Source organism: Acanthaster planci, linkage group LG16 (assembly GCF_054643075.1).
Source record: "Acanthaster planci isolate LZ-2023a linkage group LG16, COTS_SCS, whole genome shotgun sequence".
NCBI classification, from domain to species: Eukaryota; Metazoa; Echinodermata; class Asteroidea; order Valvatida; family Acanthasteridae; genus Acanthaster; species Acanthaster planci.
Window position 1 is genome coordinate 13,883,977 of NC_141792.1, and position 17,383 is coordinate 13,901,359.

Sequence of the window (17,383 nt, forward strand, 5' to 3'; positions counted from 1 at the left end):
TTGCAAAGACAGCAAGATTTGATCAGCCTTGCGTTCGGCCTAATCGATCTCTTCCTAATAAAGTAAAAGGCATCTTTTTGTTAGATGCTTCGTACTTTAAGGTCGTTCCAAGTCACTGAATGCGTGGTAACACTTTTTATTGGTGTAGGACCATCGCAATGACGTCACGCAAGTCGATACACCCTATTTGATCGGAGAGGAGTGTAACGCGCGCGTAACACCTGTGTTCGAACAGGATGTCTCCACGTTAATGGCTTCTCATTCTTTTCGCCAGATTTGCCGATTATTGCTCGATAGACGTTGCTTCAAGTTGTTTACAGACATTAATTGGCGTCCACTTTGTACGGGAATGCTGGTATTTCTCAACTGCATTGCTAGAGAATCAATTTTCTTAAATTTTTTTTCAGCCGGGCCCCACTTCCCAAACGCACAACAGTATAACAAACAAGGAAACTCTGATTTCTTCTTGAACTTCACAGGGAAAAAGGGGGGAAAGGAACATGGAAACAAATTCGTGACGGGATAATGCAGCATGCCTCATGTGAAGTTCATTGTACATAAACATGGCAGTATCGGTTTCAATATCCTTAGCATGCTCCGTGCGATGTTTAGTACAGGGAAACTTGCCCTAGGATGGAAGCAACAAGGGTGCAATTCATTGTGCAAGGCGCCGGGCATGGCATCATGTCATGGGATACAAAATGCATTCTAGAAAATAATTCAACAAGAACTAATACAACCACAACTGTACCTTGAAAAATTATATCTGTATTTATCTAATATTATAATTTAAAAAGCAAAATGGTGTAAACAGTACTACAAAGGGTATACATTTCCTGAGCAAAAATACAGTAAAGTCATGAGTAATAAAACAAAATAATGTACATTTTGAAACATGTACAAAACTTAGTGTTACCATTCGATGAAATACTGGTACTCAAAAGATTGGTATTAAAATCATGAGTATCATTCTCAACACTTTTGAAATTGCATACAATATCAGTTTTAGACTTTAAACATTTCACCACACAAATAGTCAATTGTTATATGGTTCCTTTCACACTTCACTGCACAGCTTTTGCTGACAATCCACTGTGTCCCTAGAACAAAAGACTCAATCAAACCAAAATTAAAAGTTGAAAAATCCAACATTTCTGGAATTAAAAATCATGTCACACTGTCATTAGCATCATGAGCAAATGAAAAGATCATTTGCATAATTTTGTTTACATGTATTATAATAATACATATGGTTCAACCAAAGACCAAGAAACGTACATCTATGCATTTACACAGTAATACTAAAATAATGGCCACAGATGTACCCTTGCCAGCATGACTGTTATTAGGTCCAACTTTTTTTTAACCCACAAACAAATATCAGAGCCCTTTTGAACAGACTTGTTATGGAGACCTCGGCAACACCACAGAACAAGCTTTTCAAAGAATCAGTGTGATACTTTGTGAAGACACACTTGTTCCATATACATTAATTGCAAACACTTTCCTACATAACATTCCCAACACATAAATGCAATCAATACAAACACTTTTGTCCCTCAAGGTCCTGCAACATGAAGAAAAAAAAATCAGTGGGAAATCATGAAGTATAGTGCATAGTGCTCTACTGCCAACAAGTCTGACATTATGACAAAAACATGTAAATTATTGCAAAATTAACTCAAGAACTTCTTAGGATACTTGGCTAATGTTACTAAGAATGATTATTGATAAAAGACACTAAAATGAAAGCCAGCTTTGTGATATCCCTGATCTTTCAATCCATTTTTCTTGGAATCAAACCCCAAGCCCTCTGAAATGACAAATTTGGAATGTACCACCAGTGACATGGCTGCTCACCAAGTACTGATCTATTAGAGTAATTTTGGCCAAACCAGGATTCAATCTTAAGCTTCTGAAAGGTTTGGAATTTACACAATGAAAAAAGTGCTCTCAAGTCCAGAATATACAAAAGCATGAAAATGAAACGAAAAGGATAAAGAAACAAAAACTAAAAGCAGAGGACAGAAACAGAAAAATAATCAGTGAAAATAAAACAAAAGAATAAAGGTAAGCCCAAATGTATTTCTTTGTCCCGAAAGGGGACAGAATTCTGACAAGGGTAAGTGTACTTGTAGAGCTGAAAGACAATTACTGTTCAATTTAGCAACAAATTAAGAGCATGTGCGATAAAAATAATTAAAAGATCAACATTGAATGTAATTTAAATTACATTTACAGGCACATGTATTTGTTATTTCCTGTATTGTTTTAGTACTCCCACTTATTACTTACAGTCTTGAGTAAATGAACCTACAGAAGCCATTGGTGGGATTGCTGGAAAGAACCCATTGTGTATGTCTTTAATATAAGTTGACTACTTAACCATTTAACGAATTGTAACTTATATTATTGAGCACTGCTACATGTGTACATTTTTGCAATTTTACACAGAGCTAGCCTGATACTCTGACGTCAGATTACAGGGCAACAGAATCCAAGTCAAATTCTTATTTCCTCTAGAATTGCCTCATCCATAGCTTGCTGGATCAGTGGTTACTTCTACAGAAACTTATTCCTTGACTTGATTGCAGGCAATGCAATCAAAGTCTTGGATGAACATGGGCTATCATATGCAGACGTCAAGTGTGCAAACTGATTAGACTTAGGACAGTCAAAGGGCTTGAGCGACTTATCCAAACACAAGCGAATCTCCTGTATGTATTGCCGAAACTCAGAGTTTTCCTGTTCAAGTGAAATGAAAGAAAAAGAAAACACGTTATGTATTAATGATGCGATCAGGTTCCCTGGTTTATTTGAGAGCTTTCATAAACATTGAGATTTCTCCCTTTATAACATGAAACATAATGCAGTTATGTTTTGATTTTCAGTTGACTGGGACTAATACACGTAGCTATTACCGAGATTAGGGAAACTATATGTACATGTATATAACGTACTGTATATACATGTACATCCTGTATATACATAACATACTGAAAGTAGAAATTTCAAGAAGTTCTCTTTCCCTGTTCAGAATTTGAAAACATGTATAAAGTTAAATCACTTGACAAAATAATTTTATCACTCAAAGCAGCAAACCTGTTTATTTGAATATTAACCACATAAAGGCTTTTTGTTTTATCACTTATCATTCCAACTGCATCCAACATGTCACTGATCAAGTTTGTCAAAACAAACTTTGACCAAACTTACTCTTTCTTGGTAGCACTCAAGGATTGGAGTACCACCTGTACCATTCTTAACAGCCTGCTCGATTTCCTCAAGAGTATATTTGTGAGTAGATGATGGAATGATGCCACTGTTACTCAAGATTCTGTGAGATGATAAAAAATATATTAATGCGAAACATTGGTAAAAAATGGCACGGTGGACGAAGGACTTGATTTATATTTGCAGAGAGAATTAGAAACCAAATGCAAAGACGACACAAAGGGGCTAAAGACTTCCCTATCCCAGCTAAAAATAATTGAAATCTTTTAGAATGTAGAAATTGAAACTTGAGTCCACTTCAATACTCAGATTTACATGTATATGTATAAAACACCTTTACTAAACATGGTTGGGAAAACAAGAAATAATTAAGCTTTACAAATAACTAGAGAACAAATGTGCTGCAAGGTTATTCTAAGCTTCTGACTGATTGTGCCTTGTCCGACTATCTGGACTTTGCCTTTAACTCAAATAAAAATTTGAGTATACTTGTACATGTATGGTACTTACTGATAAGTGTGCTGGTCTTTCCAGAAAATAAAGGTGATTGTTATCCACTTAAAACTCTAACTTCCTTCAAAAAGGTCCCTTACACTGACACTGACAGCCTACACCACAACCTCATGATGGATGTCATGATACTTTACATGTGTATAACTAAAGGAAATACTACAGCATTATTGCAAACTGGTCTGGCTTACTTGTCAATGTGGATTTGTTGTTTCAGTTGGAGTGACGTCTGAAAATATTTATGTTCTCCAGAAAGTTCTGGGAGACTAGCTGCACACGTGCCATGCTTACACCATTCATGTGACCTGGAATAAAATGAATGGTAAATCTGCCTTGAACCCTTACAGATTGTGACCATTTATTTGTCTATTCAGTCATAAATAACAATTGAGTAGCTCTCTATGCAGAAAATGATAAACTTTAACAATGAATTGGGTTTGTAGAGGCGACCGACACAATGTAGGAAACAGAAATTGTTGGAATTTGCATAATGGGGAAGTCAACCACAACACACTGAGTTTGATTGCTGAGTGATTCAAAAACATGCAATGTATATCTTGGCATCCAAGAGACTGAGACATTTGCACATGTATTTGAGAGAAAAATCTGCAAAGCAAACATCAGTCTTCCACAAATTGCATTCAGAGAGTAATGAGTATACAGAGCTTACAGAAAATTGCAGAAAAATAAAAGAAACTATCCTATCAGACATAACATTTTTTTATCAGACAACACCTTTTGGGAAATAACCATAAGTTTGCTGAATGAACTCAAGCAAGCATTAATTTCTGAACAGATGTACCATGATGCCAAGAAGGGTAATTTGCGATGGTGTCAAAGGGCAAGGTGGAATATTTCCACCATTCCAAATAAATCCACTTCCTTTCCACAACCAATGAGTCCCCCCCTGGAAAAAAGGATAAAGGTGTCTCATAAATGACTGTATAAATTTGCTACAAGATGAAACCTTCAGGTTTAGCCAGTTCTTGCCGAAAAGAAAGAGACAATTAATGCATTAATAGCACCTCTTGGTTTCTATTGATTTAATATTGGGAATTATTTTTCAAAGACACTTCCCTGAAATCGAAACTAGAAACCTTGGTATTTATGTGATTCTTTCTTGGTTTGTGAGTCACTCTCATATTGCAACAGAAAACAATAGCAAAGCAAAGTAGGAAGGAAACGATTCAGGAAGTATATGTACTGCTGCACTGCAACTTTCTACAGGTACATGTACACGTAGATGTTCACTAGACTGAAGTGCAGCACTGGATGTTGGCAGCTAGACAAATGTAACAAATGCCTGTTAGTCTATCAGCCAAATTCACTTTGGTTATACATGTATGCAGGCATGCAACTTGGACTTGGACAAAAAATGAGGAAATTCCAATCTTTACAAGTCTTTGTACGTTTTTTTTTCAATTTTCAATGGTATGAGTGTGAAATGAAAAATGAGGAAATCAGTTGATCCAAGGAAAAGTTGTATGTCTGTATATATGCTGTAGAAGTGCTTCTATCAATGAATTAAGTGCAAAGTTTCAACTGTAAACTTGGGTTAATCATCACAGCAACTGGAGCAGTTTTCTGAGCTCGATGCAGGCTGCACTGCTGGGCAGACAACATTGCTCATAGATTACCATCAGAGAGCCTGCCATTGGCTTAAAATATAATGCATACAAAATGCTGGATGGTAACCAAACTTTTCTTGGCAGAATGACAAATCTAGCATTAACAAAAAGGGGGGAGGGGTCTAGCATTTATGAAATAAGGGGACCCCAATGAAGGTGTCCCTCAACGTTTGAGTCGGGCATAGGTTTGTGACAATTTTCTACTTTAAAGGTTCTCAACAAATGTGCATGTAAATGGTTACGAACAAATGAACAAAGAAAAAGAAATCTCAGTCCTAAGAAAAAAGAGTCTACAAATTAGGGCACACTCAGTGTGTGTTCTGCCCTTCTGGATCTGCTGCTGTTTTCTTTTGTTAACAAGTTTTGTTCTTTAGCAGACTCCAAAAATTGACCCTAAAGTAGCTTTTGTCTTAGTGTTGCTTCAACTATGGCATTACCATGTCGAACTGAATTTTGTAATGTTCAGACATTACGCTATAGAAAAAAAGAAAAGAAAAAAAGAAGAAATATGAACAAGCGTACGTGGTAAGTTAACTATTGTCCATACAAAAGCTCAAGGCAAAATAAACAGCAACATGTATAAAAAAGTCTGAGCTCAAACTCATTCCAATGCTGCAAAGTCAAGGCCAGTATGAATGTTGGCTAAAGGCAGAAGCGTCAGTCTACAAAAACAAGAGCCAAGAACAGCTACTTCAGCTTGTAAAATGAAAACCTGTCAAAGACTCTACAGTACATGTACAATGGGAACTGTGCTGTGCATTAGGGGGTGATAAATGGCCTTCAGAAAGGAGTGCAGCTTTGCAGCTTGATCGGTGCTGAATCTGTTTGGGTCAATCCAGGAAAATTCATAATGTATGGTTCTTAATATAAAAAGACAGTGAATAGATGTTCAAGGAAGATTGTAGCGGAAGGGGTGGTGACACAGGGTCAGGATGGTGAAGGGGAAGCGGGTAAGCAAGGTGAATTGTCAGTTCTATAAGACATAGTGTTAGTCCATATTCCTAGAGAAATGTTTGCACTGGCATACAAGGTTTGACTATAGTACATGTATGTACTAACCAAAGATTCCAATAAGTACCTCCTTCCAGTAGATCAGGCCAGGTTTTGTTCATGATAGGAATAAGATCCTAAAAGGAAATGATATAAAATGATAAAGATGATTTGAGTGCTTTGGATTAATTTTTCATAATTTCTAAAATTCTTTTTAATGACACTTTTAATATCTGTTTGGGAAGGGAATCATTTGCAATTCAGCCTTTGGGCTATCATGACTGGATTAAAGCTATCAACACAGTTTGGACAGAATATCCCGAGTAATTAGATTGAATGGTTAGTTTTAGGTGTACTGCATGGAATACCTGATTCCTCAGTTCAAGTACATGTACGTATAAGATGATGTAAATAAACACAAAGAATGAAAATTCTCTGACAAAGAGAAAGAATTTTGAGTGACTTGCAGGAATGTTAACACCTTAGAACTGTTCATGAACTGTTCTTACTTCAATTTCATTCAGCTGGAATGGCCAACTTTTGTTGCAATTACTTGGTCCTTCAGTGCCAACCTTTGAGGGCCTGCCATTACACAAATCAGAATATGGGTCATTAAGAAAAATTACGAGTTATTGAATATAACTTCAAAGCAAAATAATGTCACATTTACTCTTAAAGTAACAATTGTACATTTTGATATCAAACTATATAAGATATGCAGAGGATGTTTTTTGTCCATCTCTTTCCTAAAGGTCTCATACAAGTCTCTTTTCCAGTCATTTTCAGGGATAAGATTTTTCTTACCATAAGCCATGGATAGTCCAAGTTGAAACAGCTGTCGGAATAATGCATTTCTGTGCATCATTGTTGTTATGCTTGTGTGATGCCTGCATGTGGACATAAAAAGCACAATGGACCACTTGCTAAAACCAACATTTATTGAATACCTTTTTGAAAATATGGTCATTTATCATTACCCTGTCTGCTAGTGCTACAATTTTCTTCTGATTCACAGCCGGTTCATTTCAAGAAACATGGAAGGCCATGCAACAATGGTTGTAAAATGGCTCAAAACGACAAGAAGAAAGGTACAGTACATGTACATGTATGGACACAAATAACCTGCCACATGAAAGCCTGTACAGACTTTCACACGGCTAGACAAGGCGGAAACAGTATGCCTAACAGCTTCTGTGATGGGCCACAAAAACTACATGAACATCTGTACACTCAGCAAGTCCTTTCAACATGCCAGTACTTCTACACAAAAATGGTTTTTGTGAAGAATATTGGTACTGTAGTTTAAAACGTGTGAAGAAGAGCTATAGTATGCATATTTATAGGATCAGTGTCCTTCTTTATAGATTGCCCGGAAAACAATGAACACCAATCAGATGTGGCACAATATTAATCTTAACTTTTTTCTTTTGTTTTTTAGTCTGCAGCGTGCAGGAAGGTGTCAAATATAAAGACAAAAAAGAATATTACTTGTTACACAATGACTGCTTTAGTTGCCTTACATTATAGTACATGCAGAAACTCTCTGGCCACTGGTTCACAAAGAGAAGATAGTCCCAGGAAAAGGACATTGTTGTTTTATCTTTTGCACCGTTTTCACTGAAAAAAATGCAGAGAGAAAAATAAATACACTGTACATGGTGTAATCCTGAACCAAACTTTTGGGGAGAGTGCCAAAAAATTGGAATTTTTTTTCATGTGACCTTTAACCCTAACATCCATGTTACCTTTTCAGGAGTGAGGTTACATAGGCCTAAACATTTAAATTTGGGGCTTTTAGCATGCTTTTTGAAGGAGGGAAATGAAATAGGCCAAAAGATTTTGCATTTCTATCAATTTTTTCAGAAATATTTAATTCCTTTGTTGTTTGGGAAGCATGGCATTCCTCTCCCCTTCCACTAATCCATCCTTACATTGATCGCTTTAACATAATGCTTTAACCGCTCTGTCTCATAAAGAACAACCATGGGATTATTCATGTGTTCTACATGTAGGCTTCTCTTTTTAAATCGAACATATGGTGAACAAGGCAACATCTGAACATGGAAAGAGTAAAATAATGAAAAGTCCCAAAGTGTAACTGTTAACAAGACAACCTTAAGACAACTAATTAGGGGTAAGATGCGAGGTGATGCATTGGCATAACCATAACAACCTGAGATGTGCAAGCTGTCGTGTCAATCAAGTCTACTTCAACAAGGAAGGAGCTCAATTGCAGAATACTACGCCACCCCACATGATCAACCTCATAGCCAGGTACAGGTCAAAGTGCCACACTCTTTTCAAGGGATTTTCACCTTGTACCCACGTAATCAGTCATTCCAGGGGTCGTTTTTTTTAGAGTGGCAGGGTATTCTGCAATTACTCCCAAGGAAGGATGGCCATGATGATGGTGGGTACAACAATGTGTACGTGTAGGCCTACACCCAGAATTGTGAGGCAAATGCGTCGGACAAGCCGTCTAACAGCTGGGCTACATTGGTACTGTATACGAACGTACATGTAGGCCTAGCCTAACTAGGTGTATTTGTACACTCACCGCACGGATTTGGAAACAACTTTGGGCATTGAAAACGAGCCACTCAACGCAAACAAGAATACCAAAGCAAACACAAAAACATGGATCCCGTATAGAGACATTTTGAAGGTACCAGTTCAGCAACCCGAATGACCATGCGGAAAAGGAAGATACATGTAAAAAGCTATTTCAAGCGCAGTACCACCACCACGTGATTCGACTCTCCAAACAAACAACCGAAACTTAACAGCTGATAGAAATAGCGCCCTCAATAGTTCAGCAAACTCGCCGCACAAACAAGACATTTCAGACAGCAGAATAGGAAAACGGTGTACTAACCTAATAAATAATGCGTGTGGAATGTATCATTAAACTCGGTGGAAGTGCTGTAACAGCCAAAGGAGTCTTAGAAACAGAGAAGTTAGATGAAATCCGTAAATTTGCTGAGTTCTTGAGACTACAGATAACAGACGACAGGCGATTCATTGTTGTACACGGAGCTGGGTGGGTTTACGTTTGTTTGTTTTTTTTTTAGCTCTGTTTGTGTTTTGTTTTTTTTTAGCTCTGGGCCAACACTGACGTACCAAAGTCAGCCTAACTAGCCAGAGGTTGGTCATCCGGTGGCTGCCCCTACATTTGGCTTGGTGGGGTAAAACTTCAAACTCTTTATTACAATACATGTGAAGTACGTACAGTGTTTCTCATTATCATCAGGTGATGAACTCTCATAAGTTGCCATGAATTTAAAACTGAGATGTACTGTACGTGAGGTCTTGACAATAAATGAAAAATTTACATGCTTCAATCGTTTCTTTTATGCTTAAACAGCTCATTTGGGCACTTCCAGGCTAAAGAATATGGAGTTGCACAGGGTTACCATGGTAACCAAGATCATGTTAGAAGTGACCGAGTCAAGATGGGGTTCTGCAAGACACGAGTGTCTGTCACCAAAGTAAGTCTAGAATGACCAAGAAATTTAATTGTTCATTCTGTCAAAACAATCTGCCGTCTAAGTTGAGATTTATCTTTGTGTTTTTTTTAATTGTAGCTGAATCATATTATTGTGAACGAGTTGGTTTGTCAAGGAGTCAACGCTGTTGGAATTTCTGTAAGTTCAGAAGGTGATTCCATGTACTTGCTGAGTCTTCTTAGCTAAGCTGTTCTTAGCTCTGTGCATGAACTGAAGAGAATTTTGTGTGATTTTTAAATGACAGTGCACAGTTTTTGGAGTTGGGCTTGGGGTGTAATACTCTCCTAAAAGAATTGTTATTGTTATTTGACCTCTACAAAAAATACCCCCAAATGATAAAAACAAACCAAACAAACAAACCAACCGAAAATCACATGTAAATGAATGTAAACACACGAAAATGAATGACACAGCTTTCTTGCTTTTTGTTTGTCCTTTTTTGGCTATATCAGCCTTGTGGTAGCTGGGTGACTGATGACGGGAGTGTTGTTCAGTCTGATATAGACAGCATCAAAGATCTCCTTTTGGAAGGCTATCAACCTGTGATGCATGGTGATTGTGTGTTGGACAGATGCAAAGGTTGCACTATCCTCAGTGGAGATACAGTCATAGAGGTATGCTGTCTTTTGGGCATTGGATTGGGGAACTATTTCCCAACAGTTAAGGGGCCGGCATTCTTCCCATTTCCCACTCTCTGGGAATTAATTTTAATTTTTCTTTTCACTTTTCAGAAACTGTGTTCAGTATTTCGCCCTAAATGTGTATTATTTCTGGCTGATGTTGATGGTGTATATGACAAACCACCAACAGACTTTGCTGCACAACTGCTTCCTGTTATAACAATAGGACATGATGGTGAACTTTCTTTACCTGTAGCAACAACACAGCAAGCACATGATGTTACTGGAGGTATTTTGAAGAAGTTGAAAACAGCAGCTTCAATTGTAAGAGCAAGCAACAGAGATACCTCAGTATTTATATGTCGCATAAACAGCTTGGCAGCTTCCAATGTTATGACTAATGGAAAACTGTTAGGAGAATTTGGAACTGAAATTAAGATGCAGTTCAGTGATGAGACATTTCATTGAATCACCCAACGGTTAATTCTGTGAGGATTAGCAAGGAATACCTTTCGTATCGAAGATCTCAATCCACAAATGTTTTCATTATGTGCAAAAATTGAGTTTTCCGCTGTACACGTTATATGAGTATTCATCACTTGCTATTCTTTCAATAGAAGTTGGGAAGATGGCTCATTTTTGTGGGGAGAAAATGCAAACTGAAATTCTACCGTGTTTGGTAATTTACTATGTTTCAATACACAGTACATCCAGTAAATATACAGATGCAATTTGAATGAGTTTTCCAGATAATTTGGACTTTTGAGTTTCATTTTTCTACAAACACTATGGTGAATAAATGAATAATCACTTGTTATTGTTTCAATATGAGTTGGGAATATAGTTGACTCTTTTTGTGAAGAGCAAATACACACTAATATTTTATCATGTTTGGTACTTCACTAGCATGTTTTATTAAACAGTAATCCAGTAAATATACAGATGCCACAAGTTAGAATACACCTGATAGTTTACCTGATAAGATGGATTTCAGAATTTCATTTGTTTTATAAATGCTATAATGAATTTTAAACAAATTTTCCAACAAATTTACAGCACAATCAAGAAGAGCGTTGACTTCTTTAAAAGAGAACTTGGTTTCTGTTCAACAACTTAAAAGTGATTTCAGCTTTATGAAACATTCTGAAGAATATCTTAACTTCAAGGCAGCCCTTACAAGACCATCTGCCTGTAAAAGCTAATAACTTTGCATTTATTTGGCATTAAAAACACCAGTGAAAACAGGCACACCAAGATCATCCAAGTGAATACACATTAAGTACCCATAAGTACAGAGTGCAACAATTGTACAAAGAAAACACTAAGGAATAGCGTACTCCATTACTTAGCACTGTGCAGTCACATTGGAATAACCTAGCACATACATGTACATGTAGGCTTTGTCCCAATTAGAAACTCTCCGCTTCAGTGTCATGAAGGAATCTCTACTGTCAACTTTGGACATACTTCCTCAACATACAACTGCATCTATAAATAAGAAATAATCCAAACAAGTCATTTTAATGGAAACATCCCTCACACAATGGAAACCCACTTTGGAATAAATGGTGCAACAGTGTAAAGAAAGTTCTAGAACAAAATCAAAGCAATGGTTGATATATATTTCTTTCATACAATCCTGTGTAATTGTTTCGAAGGTGCGAGATATAAGCAAGCAATAACAGCACTACTTGGAAAAAACGATTGAGATTTTGCCAGCTGTGTCAGTTCTAAATACCTTTATTAAATCAGATGACATGGCCTTCAGTGGGGTCAGCCTAGAATCACTCAGACTGTAAAGATGTTGGTCTGCTTCTATCCAGGGAAAGTCCTGTGGGTAAAACCAACAAATTTAATCTGCAGTCCGAAACATACATGTAGGCCTATAGATCTTTGTTACATGTATGACTATCCATAATACCATGAGTACTGTTGACCACTATGCGGTAGGTTAGTAGGCAAGCACAGAAATTCTCTCCCGACAGAAAGCCTGTGTACTTTACTACCAATAATTATCAGTTTAGCTGTATGGATTAACAGCCAAACATCACATGCACAAGTTCTTACAATGGTTTGCTAGCATTAAAAGCAGACTGCTCTTTATCTTAAACTGTGAAAATGTTACGTGTTATTATGAAAACCAACTGAAGGTAAAAAGTTTGAAAAGGTCCCCAGTAGGATCATACATATGTATGTCACTAACCTGAATGAACTGACTGTTTTCTATGGAAAACACTGCTGAGCTTTTGGTGTGCACAAGAATTTTAAAGGAGCAGTCTGGAAAGGAAACAAGTTATGAGAGTTAAATGACTCTTCTTCATACTTGATATTCACCTGCCTACTCTGCCATTATAATAATCTGTGGGAACGGTTGGTCCAGTGACACCACATGTTCCAGGCTGAACGCATCCTTGTACATACAGAGTGCACATATTCACTTTATAAATGTACATCTTGAAGCAGCTAATACACTTTATGTACACATATATACATATATAGGGACACAGGTAGGTATGTGAAAGCCTTCTTGGAAGAAATCTTCATAAGAGTTCCATAGAGCACAAGTTTTGCACTGTCAAGGACACTCTCTTTGCTCTCACTCTAAAAAAATTTATACAATCATGATGGACATCCATTAAGAATGAAAATAGACATTCTTGTCGGACTTGTGCCACGACTTCTTCCATACCTGGAGGATTGGCCTGTAGGGAAGCATCACATGTGCTGATTCTCAATAAGAATGCCCTAAGTGATTGCTCCATCCTAAGTAAGTAGCTGTCACTGGTCAGACTGCGAGATGCTGGGGGAGAGATTTCAAAGACAAACCTCTCTATGGGTTGATGGTCTGAGCTGATGATGACAATAGACAAAGATTGAATCTCATCCTAGATGATCAAAGGAGAAAATCAGCTGATGTCAAAATTTAAAATCTAAATCACTAAAAATTCAAAAGTATGAACCCATGTCTTAAAAATATGCACATTTACATGTATTTGTAATAACATGTGAACTTTTACTAGCTACTACAGGTTGTTATGTGGAGAGGTTCACATCTGCCCTTTTCTCTGGTGATGAAAACTTCTAAATGCCTCAGCTTGAAATTATCAATGTGCAACTTCAGCGAAGAAAACAGTTTTGAGTTCAGTTTCAAACTTTGGACAATAATAAGTCCATTTGGGTCAGATTTCTTAAAGTTTCTTGTAAAAGTAAATGCTTACTTTCTCCATCAATGGTTTCATCCCTTCCAGAACATCAGTAATGTACTTGTTGAGTTCTGGATGGCGAGACATCTTTAAAAAATGCAAAGAGTTACGGAATGATTAATTCTCTTTGGCACCGGTAGAAAAGAGAATTCTCATCTCCTCGGAAGGGGGAGGTCGCATAGTTTGTTGCGTATTTGAGGACTGCGTTTAAGGGATGCTGGTCAATCGCGGTCATCATGCTATACCCTTCATTTTTCTAATTTCTGTGTTTCTTATACAGGTAATATGTATTTAAATAATCCACATTCAAAGTACATGTACATGTATCTTCTGCGAACCAGTCATTGGTCGACCTTGGAGCTTGTTCGCTCATCTAAGCACTCGATCGCCTTCGGGGGGTCAGACAGGAATTTTCAGATTCTCTTTTTCCTTCCTGTTTTTCGCCTGTCTCAAGGTCGACAAACAAAATGCTTTTTCACATTAATTGTCGAGTTTTCAAAGGTAATTGCATGTATTAAAACATTTTTTAGGCTTCAAGTAAACTGTTGGAAGAGTGCAAGTGGAAACCAAATGTTAGCATGATGAAAAGGCATGTCTAATGTTCAATTTGTAATACAGTCTGAATGGGATCGGAAGTGAAACTTTTAAAATGGAAGTTTACATGTACCTCCTCACGTTTGGCGGATGGTAACAAATACAAGAATCATTATGGATTGTGTTAGTTTGCGAGACAAAATTGAACGAATGTCTTATAAGCATATATTCACATGGCCAGGTGCACATTATGATCAAGCTGGAAGTGCAGGATTGTATTTCGAAGCTATGAGTTCGGGTATGTGTGACCATAAACCAGCAAGAATAAAACATGGAAAATAGAATATGCACTTGTATTTTTATTCTGCAAGTCTATTGCAGGAATGCAATATGGTTTATTACCGGGCCTGAGATGAGATTACATGTATCCTGTAAGAGTGTGGAGTACATGTACAGGTACACTGTATCTTCTGTTGGTGATAAAACATGATGTGACTTGGCTAACTGACATAATCACCATACAAATAAAAAAGATCAAATATTGAGAGTCTTTAAGGGGCAGAGCCTTCTGATTCTGTGAACCAGACATTTCCCAATGTGACAATAAACTGCAGACTTCTATGCTTAGACTACGTGTACATGTATGAAGGCGTGAATGTACATTTTGTTGGTTTAATCATCTTACCTGTACTGGTATGTTGTACTTCTTTCTCCGGTCAAAAATCCCAGAGGGATACAAACTTCTGACATGTAGGATTTGATGAATAGCTACCTCTAGGAATTCACACAGTATGTCAGCGGACACTTGGATAAGGATAGGAAAACACCACCAAATATAATTAAATGAGTTTGGGTTGTGATGGGTGGTTAAAATGAGTAGGATGAAGATAAATCTGACCAAACATGATCATCCCACCAAGGAAGAAATTTCTTCCCCTGTGATCTTCCTGTCAATATGGAGACACCCCAGGTGCCTTCAGGAGTGAAGTTATCCTGAAATTCTTTGCATGTGCCTAGAATCACCAAAATATGATTGTTGAAACTAGAGTTGCTGTGATTCTTGACTAAATGAAGTGAATATATAATTGCGGGGCATAGTGGAAACAGGGCAAAGTGACAGCAGGGCGATGGGGTGAGGTGGAGATGGGGTGAAATGGCAATGGGGCAAAGTGGTTAGGGGGCAAAGTGACTGACACTGAAATGAAATACTACATGTATTTGTGCAGTAAATTAAATGGTGATAATGAAATGTTAGAATTAAAATTTAGTGTGATAAGATTAAAGTTGAGTGCTCTCATTAATAAATGTTTGAGCAGCTTGCAAACATGGAAGTATATGTACAACAATCCTTTGGCTGTCAAACAGTGTTTTTTGCTTATCATACATGTATGTGAAATTCCCAACCTTAACACCAATATACTGCACATGTGAGCATGAAGGTGTTACAGAATTTGTAGACATGTATGCATACATACATGTAGTTGTGGACGAATAAATGAAAATGTATACAGTTTTGAAGTTCATGCAAGGTTAAAAATTGTCAGAAGAATCTTTCAAGAAAACAAATGCCACTTTCACTTTACAAATCCATTCAGTTAGTGATGAATCTTGAAAATACAAGAATGTGTAGACAAGTACAGTTGCAGCAATTCCTGTCCTACATGTATGTGTAGGTCCCTAACTGATTCATTCTTCTTCAAGTCTAGTCTACATGTAGATGAAAAACACAAAGACAAGCAAGCTGAACAATGACTCAGCATGTTACATGTATGTATGTAAAAAGTTCTGTCATGTCTAAAAAATTGATGAAGTGTGTGCAATTGGAGGAGAGACTGTCGCATCCTAGCTCTACAGTTGGCTGTGTACAGAGGCTGTGGAAAGTTTAGTGATTTTTGTAGTATTTTCTAAAAACATTTGAAAATTTGTTTCAGTTCCAGATTCATGTCATTTTAATACATGTATTTCATCAACAAATGACTGTTACTGTCACCATAACTGATGAAAAACCCTTACAACCAAGCCGTATGCAAAGGAAACAAATTCTGTTTCCAGATGGTCAGTGACCGTGGCAGCATGGTAGCACATAACCGTCCATGTCGAAAAACAAGACTTGTTATACAGAGGGCGCAAGTGGAACCGGCAAATATTGTGGACCTGGACAAACAACATGTACATACATGTACATGCCTCTGAAAGAGTTCGGTAGCACTAGCATTTGTATTTCAAATGACTTCCCCAAACTGTTTAGTGTTTTACTCTTACTTAGGTACATGTAGGCCTAACATGCCTAACTGGAAAATTTCTGAATATTTATAGATGAATGCGTAATGAATGCAATGTCAATGATGCATGACATCATGATGACATGGACATGATGGACTAAGAACTTTATACATAACTTGATCACTGCTTTTTATTAACTAGAAATGGGTTAAAAACCAATTAAAGCCACTGTTAGCTGTAAAGCTTTCCAAAGAACCAGATAATGCAGTCACCCAGCAACAATCATAAATATGAAGTGAACATGTGGAGGCTGGGCTTGCTGGCTCCAGCGCCTATTAATACTAGGCCTACATCATGTATTTGACTAGGCCTAAAAAAGTAATGTAGTTAGTGCCTGACATGCCGGAATTCTTTTCTTCCAAAGTTCTTTTTTTTCAACTCACCCTGCGATAACTTTACTCCATTGTCACTGTTACCCTCCTCCGATGCCATAACTGCAAGTTATATCACATCATTACCGGGAGCAAAATAATGTTTGCCAGCTTATTGATAATGTTGATGCCACACACCCTTACATGAGTATTATGCTGTACATTCATTCGATTTCGGCGCCACACGGATAGCGCCACCAAGAGCTAGAAGAGAACAAAATTAAAGTTATTAAAAGACAGTCTCTGTTGACTGACTTTTTGAAGAGGTTTGTGTAAAATTTGAAGCTCTATAGTCCACTGCAAGGCAAGTTGTCCTCCGAGGTAACAAGAAAATTCAGGGATTCATTCAGGAATGGGCCTGTTCAGGTGCTACAGGTTTTTTTCCTAATATTATAAGGTGTCCAAAGGAAGAATAATACGAGCGTTTCACAATAGTCCGCCTCCAAGAGTTTGCAACGCGTTTGGCCAACCTCAATGCGCGGAACCCGTCGACCCACTGCGCGT

At 37.4% G+C, this 17,383-nt stretch overlaps 3 protein-coding genes across 7 annotated transcripts; 1 reads left to right on the plus strand and 2 right to left on the minus strand.

The window, feature by feature from the left end:
- Positions 1-748: 748 nt before the first annotated feature.
- LOC110979073 (ribonuclease Oy-like) lies at positions 749-9,152 on the minus strand. 2 transcript variants are annotated; one of them, XM_022234581.2, is made up of 8 exons: positions 8,920-9,152; positions 7,883-7,979; positions 7,167-7,249; positions 6,872-6,944; positions 6,432-6,499; positions 3,936-4,049; positions 3,217-3,337; positions 749-2,745 (listed from the first exon to the last, which is right to left on the minus strand). In XM_022234581.2, exons 1-8 carry the CDS (start codon positions 9,018-9,020, stop codon positions 2,563-2,565), a joined length of 840 nt encoding a protein of 279 aa, XP_022090273.1. In that variant the 5' UTR covers positions 9,021-9,152; the 3' UTR covers positions 749-2,562. The 2 variants fall into 2 exon arrangements, with proteins under 2 accessions (XP_022090273.1, XP_022090274.1); XM_022234582.2 differs by lacking the exon at positions 8,920-9,152 and adding an exon at positions 8,536-8,886.
- A 21-nt stretch (positions 9,153-9,173) lies between these two features.
- Positions 9,174-11,319, plus strand: LOC110979072 (uncharacterized). Of its 4 annotated transcripts, none has more exons than XM_022234577.2 (5): positions 9,174-9,402; positions 9,727-9,850; positions 9,947-10,006; positions 10,321-10,482; positions 10,600-11,319. In XM_022234577.2, exons 1-5 carry the CDS (start codon positions 9,248-9,250, stop codon positions 10,954-10,956), a joined length of 858 nt encoding a protein of 285 aa, XP_022090269.1. In that variant the 5' UTR covers positions 9,174-9,247; the 3' UTR covers positions 10,957-11,319. The 4 variants fall into 4 exon arrangements, with proteins under 4 accessions (XP_022090269.1, XP_022090272.1, XP_022090267.1 ...); XM_022234580.2 differs by having other exon boundaries at positions 10,745-10,936; XM_022234575.2 differs by having other exon boundaries at positions 10,321-11,319.
- Positions 11,320-11,378: 59 nt separating this feature from the next.
- On the minus strand, positions 11,379-17,366 carry LOC110979074 (mitotic spindle assembly checkpoint protein MAD2B-like). The gene is made up of 7 exons (XM_022234583.2): positions 16,892-17,366; positions 14,911-15,029; positions 13,707-13,778; positions 13,178-13,373; positions 12,692-12,765; positions 12,227-12,319; positions 11,379-11,976 (listed from the first exon to the last, which is right to left on the minus strand). The coding sequence occupies exons 1-7, from the start codon at positions 16,938-16,940 to the stop codon at positions 11,920-11,922; spliced, it is 660 nt and encodes a 219-aa protein (XP_022090275.1). The 5' UTR covers positions 16,941-17,366; the 3' UTR covers positions 11,379-11,919.
- Between the last annotated feature and the right edge of the window lie 17 nt (positions 17,367-17,383).

Coding starts and splice junctions, on each gene's coding strand:
- LOC110979072 (XM_022234575.2), top strand. CDS start 9,248: ATGCGTGTGGAATGTATCATTAAACTCGGTGGAAGTGCTGTAACAGCC. Junction 9,403..9,726: donor ATTGTTGTACACGGAGCTGG/GTGGGTTTACGT, acceptor ATGCTTAAACAG/CTCATTTGGGCACTTCCAGG. Junction 10,007..10,320: donor TCAACGCTGTTGGAATTTCT/GTAAGTTCAGAA, acceptor TGGCTATATCAG/CCTTGTGGTAGCTGGGTGAC.
- LOC110979073 (XM_022234581.2), bottom strand. CDS start 9,020: ATGTCTCTATACGGGATCCATGTTTTTGTGTTTGCTTTGGTATTCTTG. Junction 6,945..7,166: donor TGGACTATCCATGGCTTATG/GTAAGAAAAATC, acceptor GTGTAATGGCAG/GCCCTCAAAGGTTGGCACTG. Junction 6,500..6,871: donor TCCAGCTGAATGAAATTGAA/GTAAGAACAGTT, acceptor ATTTCCTTTTAG/GATCTTATTCCTATCATGAA.
- LOC110979074 (XM_022234583.2), bottom strand. CDS start 16,940: ATGGCATCGGAGGAGGGTAACAGTGACAATGGAGTAAAGTTATCGCAG. Junction 12,766..13,177: donor CCTACAGGCCAATCCTCCAG/GTATGGAAGAAG, acceptor TTTCCTTTCCAG/ACTGCTCCTTTAAAATTCTT. Junction 11,977..12,226: donor TGTCATCTGATTTAATAAAG/GTATTTAGAACT, acceptor TCTTATTTATAG/ATGCAGTTGTATGTTGAGGA.